The sequence below is a fragment of the Camelus dromedarius genome, chromosome 1, assembly GCF_036321535.1.
Source record: "Camelus dromedarius isolate mCamDro1 chromosome 1, mCamDro1.pat, whole genome shotgun sequence".
NCBI lineage: Eukaryota > Metazoa > Chordata > Mammalia > Artiodactyla > Camelidae > Camelus > Camelus dromedarius.
Window position 1 is genome coordinate 23,994,358 of NC_087436.1, and position 10,134 is coordinate 24,004,491.

General features: G+C 44.6%; 1 protein-coding gene across 2 annotated transcripts in view; it reads left to right on the top strand.

Moving 5' to 3' along the window:
* MAML3 (mastermind like transcriptional coactivator 3) overlaps window positions 1-5,478 on the top strand; it is a 390,443-nt gene extending 384,965 nt beyond the window's left edge. For both annotated transcript variants that reach the window (XM_031465651.2, XM_064494212.1), the window contains exon 5: window positions 1,871-5,478. In XM_031465651.2, the coding sequence (XP_031321511.1) occupies window positions 1,871-2,868 (998 nt within the window). In that variant the 3' untranslated portion in view covers window positions 2,869-5,478. The remainder of the gene's footprint in view (window positions 1-1,870) is intronic.
* Window positions 5,479-10,134: the final 4,656 nt, after the last annotated feature.

Genomic DNA, 10,134 nt, shown 5'->3' on the forward strand with positions numbered 1-10,134 from the left:
AAATAATGGTTGGCTTGGATTAATGTTTCAATACCTCTTAAAAGACACTGCAGCATTTCTGCCCTCTAAAGAAGAGAAACTATTTCTCATTCACAAAATTAGTCCAGACAGTATCCAATCCCTCAACATATTTATTTGAAAATTAACAACAAAAATGTCCAAAATATGAAAGTCCTTTCATCTGTTTCCAGCAGCCTATTTATGTAATTTGGTCTATCCAATCAATCTCTGAGTCAGCAATATTTTTCCCTTAAATTTTTTTTATAAGCAACTCAATAACCCATTTACCACAGTTGATCAAATGGGCCATGCAGTCGATATAAATTAAGTCATTAAGGTCACAAAACTTCATAACAAGATTACAAGTTGCAATATATACTACCATCCAGTGTTTAACCAGGAACTTTTGATTTTTTTTTTAAATCCACTTAGATATGATTAAGCTTAAAACAAAAAAACGGAAACGTTTCTAGGGATCTCCCCCAGATCTTTGAGGTTTCCACACAGTGACCATTTCATTTTTCAGTGCAGTGTGGTATTGATCTCAAGCCACAAAAACTTAAGTCATAATCAAAATTCCTGTTATTTTCTTTCTTAAAGAAAGAAAGAAAATATGGAGACATATTTGCTGCCCAGAAATCAATAACCCCATCAGGAAGACAAAAACACACTTTAGTTGCCTGCCAAGGTGCCAGGCTTAACCAGGTTACACTATTCTCATCTGGTTTCTCATCCCAGTTCCAGGGAGGATCAAATTTGCTTAGAATATCAGTTGGTTCCTATGCTGTACCTTTTTTAAATGTCCAGGGAAAAAAAAATATTTCTCTTTTTTTTTTTTCATGTATTTAATCATTAACAGGGACACAGAAAAACCCATTTTTGTATACCTCCTAGACCTTGACAACATTGACTGAGGTTCAAAGGGTGACATTTTTATCCTCTTGGCTAGTTTAGAAATTTCCTAGAAACATTTAAAAAAGGATTCACTCAAATGCCTAAATAGAATTGAGTGACTTGGTTGAGTGACTGGCCAACTTTTAAGGCAGCATCATTAAAACCGCGTTAGTGGTCCCTGCTGATTTGAAGGAGTGGCCTTTGCTGGAGAAACACATAAAGTTCATTGCCAAGTAGCAAGTAACAGGATGATTTCTTTTTCTGACTCAGGAAGCTGGCCAGTTCTCACTGACATGTTATGATTCAGAGAATCTGGAGCATGTGAAAACCTACAGAGGGGATCCAAACAAATGTCCCATCTGTCGAAGCAGCTTCTTAGCAGAAGCGATGGCCTTTAACCTCTCAAATCCTACTCAAGTCTTAAGGGAAATTAATCTAATGGTCTTTATTGATAGTATTCTCTACTGAACCATGTTCCACTTCACAAACAGGATATGCAAAGTGACCAGCCATTTCTTGCTAATTTAGCCCAGGAGGTGAATTTCCTCACACCTCCAAAAAAAAAAAATGGTATCTTACTGGTTGAGGATGGTATCATATTAAGAAGAGTAAGAAACAATTTGCTTCTGAATGTGAACAAAAATAATATCAGGGTCTATCAAGTGGAAAAGTCAACTGCAAAAGCATGTGTACTGTATGATCCCAATTTTTGTGTGTCTATTTATATATTAATGTAAGTTAGCAGTGGTCACCTCTGGATAGTGGGAGTTAGGGTGACTTAATTTTCTTCTTTGTGCTTTTCAGTATTTTCAACTTTTTCACAATCAGCATGTTATAGTCAGAAAAATAATCATCATTATCAGAGTAGATCCTTTCAGATAAAAGAATTTTATATTCCCAAAGGGAAGTCCAGCAGCTTGTTACAGTGCATCGCTGATGGAGATGCGTGAGTAGGTGTGTCCTTTTCTCCCTGCAGGGTCTCCCCAGGATATAGCAGCCGTGAGAAGCCAGGCAGCTCTCCAGAGCATGCGAACTTCACGGTTGATGGCACAGAACGCAGGCATGATGGGAATGGGACCCTCCCAGAACCCAGGAACAATGGTCACAGCAGCAGCCCAGTCAGAGATGGGACTGGTCTCTTATAGCTCCACGCCTCCCAGCCAACCGGGAATGTACAGTATGAGCACAGGAATGACCCAAATGTTGCAGCACCCAAACCAAAGTGGCATGAGTCTCACCCACAACCAAGCCCAGGGGCCGAGGCAGCCCACCTCGGGGCAAGGGGTCGGGATGGTGAGTGGTTTTGGCCAGGGCATGCTGGTGAACTCAGCCATGACCCAGCAGCACCAGCAGATGAAGGGGCCGGTCGGCCAGGCCTTGCCCAGGCCCCAGGGCCCACCGAGGCTGCAGAGCATTATGGGAACGGTCCAGCAGGGAACACAGAGCTGGCAACAGAGGAGCTTACAGGGGATGCCCGGGAGGACTAGTGGAGAATTAGCATCATTCAACAACGGTGCCAGCTACCCACTGCAAGCCGGCCAGCCGAGGCTGACCAAGCAACACTTCCCACAGGGACTGAGCCAGGTCGTGGATGCCAACACTGGAGCAGTGAGAACCCTCAACCCGGCTGCCATGGGTCGGCAGATTATGCCACCGCTCCCAGGGCAGCAGGGCCCCAGCCAGGCCAGGCCGATGGTCATGTCTGGCCTAAGCCAGGGTGTGCCCGGCCTGCCCGCATTTAGCCAGCCCCCAGCACAGCAGCAGATGCCCAGCGGCAGCTTTGCGCCAAGCAGCCAGAGCCAAGCCTACGAGCGGAACCCCCCTCAGGACATGTCATACAATTACAGTGGGGACGCAGCAGGGGCTTCCTTCCCCGGCCTCTCAGACAGTGCAGATCTCGTGGACTCCATCATCAAAGGTGGGCCGGGGGACGAGTGGATGCAGGAGCTCGATGAATTGTTTGGAAACCCCTAGTCAAGAGGGGCCTGCAGGAGCCACAGCGCTAGTGGTTAAAGCTTCAACCACAAAAAACAGGATGTTGACTCATCCTTGTTTTTTTTGTTTTTTTGACCCACGTAAACTGAGCAAAACTGCAGCCAGCTGACAGTGGAAGATCCAGGTACCAATCCACAGCCCCAGTGGGCCTCATTTCACCTGACCTTCACACAGCAGTCAAGACGAGACACCCTGCGGACCCTGTGAGAGAGGGAGGCGCACCTGAGGCAGATGGGGGAGATGATTCTGCAGCCCCTCTGCCGGGCCCTCCCTGTGATCACCCGGCCCAGTGTGAGCCGCTCCAGCCAAGACCAACTGCTGCCCAGCACAAGGTGGCCATCAGCCCCTCCTGGTCCAGAACCGGAGGCTGCAGCTTTGGAGACACGAAGGAAAGAGCCTCAGGCTGGGGGAAGTTTCATGAAGGCTTCTGGGTGGTTGCACAGGCCAAGAGTGCACGTCAGAAATGCTGAACTCTGGTTGCAAAGAGATGTCCGGCTTCAAGACATGCTACTGTGTTGGGAAGGGAGGCACCAAGAATAGTGAGATGTCACAGGAAGACAACACAGGATCCTACAGGCCTGTCTTCTGCCCTCAATGACCCTCAGGAAGTTTAGAGACATTGCCTCCCAAGGACAGCCAAGCGAGCTTGGAGAAGGGTCCTCGCAGCCCTGGGCGGGCGGCCTTCTGCTGGTGACCGTGGTGACCGTCACTCTGGGGAGTTGGGCTGGAGCCTGTGGGGGCCCAGTATGACCCGATACCTCTCGGCAACTCCCATCTGCTCTCAGCAGCCACAGGATGGGGTGTTCCCAGCTGGATGCTGTGTGTCCGCCAGCACAGCCTTTCTCCCCATCCCTGCCCTTGCCCCTCTTTGCCTCCACCCCAGCCTGCCCTGGCATCTCCTTGCAGGCTATCCAAGAAGAAATGAAGCTTTTGTCTTTAGGGAGCCAGAGCAGAGGCAAAATAAATGCCAGAAGAACTTAGACAATGCCTGAAATATAAAGGCAACACTGGAGTTTTCTTTCTCTGCCTGGAACTGAGTGGGCTGCTCTGCTTTTCAGTGATGGGTTTACACAAGCCGCACCTGTTGCTTCTGGGACACCAAGGAGGGACTGGCCTGGATGTCGCCGGCTCTGGCTCCCTTTGGGAAAATCCCCAGGGTGATCCAAAATCGGCCCAGCCCTTCATCCCTACTTATCAGAAAGACTAATTGCAAACCCTGGAAGAAGATGAGGAACTGAAAAATCAATTGCCCCACCTCACACCTTTTGATGATGAAGAGGAGGAAGGAGGGTTCCTTTCATACGGGCAAAGTAATCCACTCCTGAAGTTCTGTACAGTTGTTCTCTTTGTAATTCACCCGAATCGTCCCTCACTGAAGCCTGTGGGAAGGGATCCACAACCTCCACTGTCATAAGGCTTGTCCCGTTCGTCCTCGCCTCCCCTCCCACTGTCCCGTTGGCATAACCGTTGTCCTCGTGAGTGAGAGTGGTGTGAGCTTTTCTCCTGCCACCCCTGCCCTCCGTGTCTGAAAGGCAGGCTCCCTCCTGGGCACCCACAGGTCGTCACTCGCCACACCAGAGCCCCGGCCCCACCACTGGAGCTGGACTGGCTGCGCTCAGGGAAGGTCAGGAACGGGGTTTGAATGAAAAGCTAGGGCAGAGGAGGTAGATGGGCAGCAGGCAGGCCAACACTGCTCTTGACTTGCTTGCCAAGTACCAAGGTCATAGATCTACTCAGCAAAGGGCAGGACAGAGACCAGAGGTGGCCAGGTGGGTGAGGGTCCAGGCAGGGGCTGTGCTCCCTCTGGGAAGAGGTGGTAGCAGGCTGACCGTGAACTCCCTGCGTGGGGAGGGCCACCACCAGGAAAACTCTTGAGTGGAAACAGATGAAAACCAAAACCAAAAAAAAAAAAGGTAAACACGAATACACAGAGTATATAATTACCTTTTTCTGAAAGGTACAGGAAATATATAAGCAATGATGAGAAACTGGAGGTGGCTGATGGAGGTTGGGTTGGGGGGGCTCCATTATCTTTTAAAAGCTTCCTCCAAATGCTCAGTACTGGGACCAACTAAATCGAGAGGTAGATTTTAATACGGTTGTTTTGTTTTGTTTTTGTTTTTACTACGGTGCTGATGTACATGTAATGTCTAAAAAAGTTATTTGTAAATAAGTTTTTACAATACTGCAGATATCACTGGGTCTACTATCTGTAAAAAATATACATATAAATATATATATATACTGTTTGTTTAAAATAGAGTATTTTTATTTCATTCCTTAACTCATCGTCCCAGCAGTGGTATTGCACTTCAGATGACATCTAATTACTAATTTGTACTGTATGACCTTTGGCAAATTCCTCCATTTTATTCAGATTTTTCTAGTTTTCTGTTTTTACTTTGTACATGAGCATTACTTATTTCCTTTTAAGAAATGTACAGAACTCTGAAATGTAGAAATGAAGTGATGTTGACATACCACTTTTAAAGAAAAAAAAAAACAAATAAAAGATCATTATCTGAACCAATCCAACGTTTAGTTTATTTTAGGTCTGTCGCTGCTGCTCTAACCTTAATTAAGCAAATGTATTACGCCTGGGTTTTAATTGATTAACTGCAGTTCTTGTTTCAAATTTTTGATATTATTTAAACATTTGTGTAACAGTAGAGATCTATCGGTCATCCCCAGCCTTTTTAATTCAACAGCACAACTAAAACGTTCTCTATTTGCACTCTAGGGGATGTGGCAGAGGTAGGAGAGGAAAGTCAGCTTTAGACTGAAGTCCATCTGTAGACTCAGTACTGTGACAATTCAAATTCCACCTGGTTCATTCGGAGAATTTGGAAAATTGATAGTAAACTCCTTATTTAGAAAAGGAAGAAAACCCAAGGAATATATTGGGGAAAGTAACAACGGGGCCTTGACACTATCGGTGCGCACGCACACACGCACGCACACCATGTGTGCCGCAATGTTGCCAGCCCAGCTGCACCTCTTTGGAGGACGGCCTCGTGCCAGGGCCTGGCGTAGCCAGCACCACCCACAGAGAGCTGAACGGTGCTTAGCAGTTTATATCTCTCCAGATTGCTGTTAGTCAGTGACCTCCTGGTGCAGGAACGAGAGAGCCCAGTTAACTTGCCTGGAGAAACCCTGAGATAGGATTTCTGTTCTGAGCTCCCCTTCAGGATCAGGCAGAGGCTGGGAATTACCAGAAGGTGCCGCCTTGCTTGGCTTTTTGCTCTTTTGTAGGCAAGCAGGACCCTATGGGGGCCTTCCCGGGACAGACCCCACCCCCATAACCTCTACTGTAGGTCCTCTCTGATAATAGTAACTCATGCATATTTCCTGAGTTTTTCAGATGCTAAAAGCCACCACCAAATGGAAGCAATTAACTACTTGGTTCTTCTTAGCACATAGCCCACAGACCATTATCAGTTTAAGAACTGATACTGTTAACCGCCCTGTTGCCTCACCATCAACCAATCAGAATTGTGCACGAGCTGATTGCAGACTCTGGGCCGCCCCTCTCTCACGTGGCCTTTGAAAATGCTCAGCTGAAACCCTTTGAGGAGTTTGGGTTTTTAGCCATGAGCCACGTATTCTCCTTGCTCGGCCCTGCAGTAAACCTTTCTCTGCTCTGGTCTCCGACTTCTCGGTTTGTTTGGCCTCACTATGCATGGGACACATAAAACTTGCATACAGTAACAGTTTTGGAGAAGCCAGCGAGGAGGCCGTGCTCTGGCAGGTCAGTCCCAGCCTGGGGCCCCTTCCCTAGGTCCTGCAGCTGCCGCAGCTCACTTCGCTCCAGGGAACCAGGAAGGACTCTCCCCAACAGGCCAGCTTCCCCAGTACAAAGCTGTTTGGAGCCGAGACACATCGGAGCTGCGGTCCACGGTCGTTGGCGCCTGGGGGTGAGTGGCTCCAGCTTGCTCAGGCTGGGAATTCTCTCCACCCATCTGGGTTCATCCTGTTGCGGGAAGTGAGTCGCTCTGGGCTCACTGCGAGCCACTCTGGTTCTGTTTTGTTTCGGGAGCTGGGCCCTTCGGTTTGGAGGCCTCATCTGGGAGTGGAGGTGGAATTTTTAAACTATACCTCCTCTGATTTTCTATGTGATCGTAGTTTATTTGTTGTTTGTGTTTTTGAGTGTGTTGTTTTGGGGTGAGCCACTCTGGCTTGGGCAGATTGGGGAAATTCTACCCACACACCCTGGGCTCATTCCCTTCTGGGAAGTGAGCCATTCTGGGCTCAATGGGAACCACTGTGGGTCCATTCTCTTTCAGGAGATCTTTTGTGGGACCATGTTTGTTGTTTGTGTATGTGTCAGTACTTACATTGGTGGATTGAGATGTCTTTGGCAAGTAACGGAGCTCACGTGTGATGACACCAGCATATCCCTATCGCGTTGGCTTCACCTGATTTTTTTTTTTTTTTCCCCTTTCTAGCCTTGGTCTTTCATTTAGCTTCATCTCTGATGGGGCGCTGGTTGGGGTTCTCCCCCTTTTGAATTGATGGTGCATTGGTTGGGAATTTCCGTTTTGGGGCTAGAGAACTGAGAATCTAAGAGACTGGTTTGAATTGTTGTGTGCTTGATATCTGATAATCTCGGCCATGAATAATTACCGTGCCCCTAGGGTATATTTTGCAAAACTGGGAGATCTTCAGCTATGGTCCCATAAGTGAAAGAAAATGATATTTTTAATTGTAACACTGTGTGGGCTCAGTACCCACTGAGATTTGGAGAACAGTGCACCCTAATGGCTCTGTTAGTATATCAAAGTGGGCCTTTAGCAATCTGGCTTTTATCTGGGGGGAAATGTGTGAGCGTCTCAATACCTGTGTCCAAAAGGGGAAAAACTCTTGAGATCTCTGGTTCTGTCTTTATGTGAAAATTAATTTGTAAAGTAACTATTTGACTTAAAAGTAAGCACTTACAAGTGCTTATATATACTTATACTTCTAAGTATAAAAGAAGCTAGACAACAAATTTCAGGTTCACATAATCTAAGAAATATTTAATATTGAATTAATACCTGCTATTAAAGCTAGCTTAAGCTTGTTGGTATAATCAATACAGACACGTCGTTCATTGCAGCTGGATTTACTCAAGGTCCATAAGTTTATTTCTGTTACAGAGTTTGTCATCAGAAAGAAAAAAATAAACTCGGTATGGTGAAATTCTTATAAGTAAATTAAATGCAAATGAGATAAGAGCTTTTGGGTGAACTCTTCAGAAATAATTATGTTTTAGTAATGTCTACTTAAAAATGATCTCTCCAGATATTTGATAAGTTGAAATTTTAGAGTTGTACTAAATTAAGTTTATTGAATAGATCACTCCCAAACAAAATAAGATACTAAAACATTATTTATTGAACATTGAAAGACAAAAGGTGTTTAGGACTGTTATTAAATATGTTTGGTGCCACTGTGAAGGAAGTTCATAATTGCTTGCTTCTTGGGTTTCACTAGAAATTAAGGTTTTTAGAGTTGTGAATTCTAATTTAAATGTCATTAAAGCTACTACAAATATAGTAAAGGAAACACTTCAGTATACATTAGGAAAGTAGGATATGTTTTGAGTAAAAGGTATGAGGAATGGAATTGCACTTTGTTAAGGGAAAAACAGTGATTTGGTTCTGGAGCTGGTTGCTTCTAGATGGTGGGGGTGGGGAGGACAAACTAATGTGGATACAGAAAGTTGTAGAAAGGGAGCCTTGAAAACAGAGTTTTGTGCATGGTTGGGCTGAGATTAAACTTTTAATTGGGTAAGTGGATTTTGTCATTAAAAGTAAGCTGGTGCAGGACTAGGTTTTGTTCCTCTATTAGGAGAACAAAGTTTACTCAGAGTGTTTCTGATAACAGATTGTGTGAAACTTTTTGGTATTTTGACAAACTTCCTGTCAAATTGTAATTAAAGTTCTTCTGACTTCAGCTAACTTTGGGATGCTTCAGAGGGCCCCTGAGGCATCTCAGAGAAAAATGTTTAACTAGGATTGGTTGGTATGTTAAATTATATGGGAAGCATTGTCAAATGAGTGATAAGCCTTCTCAGATTATACCATATGGATAAATGTTATTAATATAGACATTCTAGAAATTAAAGTCTCTGAAATTTAGATATGTCCCGGTATAATGCTATCAGTCATAATTCTAATTATCTTGAAATGTTGAATGTCACAGCAACTTAAGATTCTTTGTCAAAAACATTGTAAGCAGATCTTTAACCTTGCTTTTTTAAGTCCTTTGTCATTCATAGCCAGTTAAAGCTGATGCTTTGCAAAACTGCTTCATCTTCAAGAAGATTCACAAAAAGGACTTTTTGACAAGCACAGCTTTCTTTTAAATCATATTGCTGAACTGGGTAAGATATTTAAAAGGTCTAATGAAAACTCTGATTTCACACTGTTGCCCCCAATGTTTAGGATAGAAAGAATTCTCTAATGGGGTTGTCACAGTGTAGAACTAATCATGATGAATGACAATACTTTCTTTAAGTCTGTTGCTAAAAGGACATGTAGAAAGCTTGTGTGACAATTGGGCATAAGTGATAAAATGTATCGCCTATAAAGTGTTTCCCCATTAACATATCTGAGCCTGTTCTGAACATCTGATTAGTTTTCCTCCAAAGTGGATACATAGGCAAATAAAGAGGAGGCCTGGCCCCAAGGGACATGATCTGAACCTGGGGCAGGAGCTACCAGCCCAGCATCGTGGGACAGATATTTTGACCATCAGTGCTTTCTACTGAAAGATTTACAATCAAAAGGGGAAATGATGGAAAAACATGCACGAATTGAGGTATGGGGAAGTCAATCTGGCTATGAGTGGTTTAACTTAAAACTTTACTGACCAAAGCGGTCTCTTTTATGGCCCTCTGGACATGGATTGTACATCTCCTTTGTCTTTGAGGAGGGGAATGCATTTGAAAGTCAAAATGGGGTAACTGTGGTTCAGACATTCAAGATAAAACTAGGTGGCCATTGTGCACACAGTTTCAGGCCCATGCCTGTGTTGTTGAGAACTCGCATTTTCTGAGCTGTGTCACACTCAGGATGCCACCAGCCATTCTCAAAGCAGTGTCTGCTGGTAGATGGCAGCTGCAACCTTATGACCTAAAGTTCTTCTCTTGTAACTATTAAATTTTTAGACAATAAAATTGTTTTAGATCCTATGTTCGCAAAAAAAAGAAGACATACGTAATGGTCAGTGGCTCCTATTATGTATATGCTAACACCACATCAG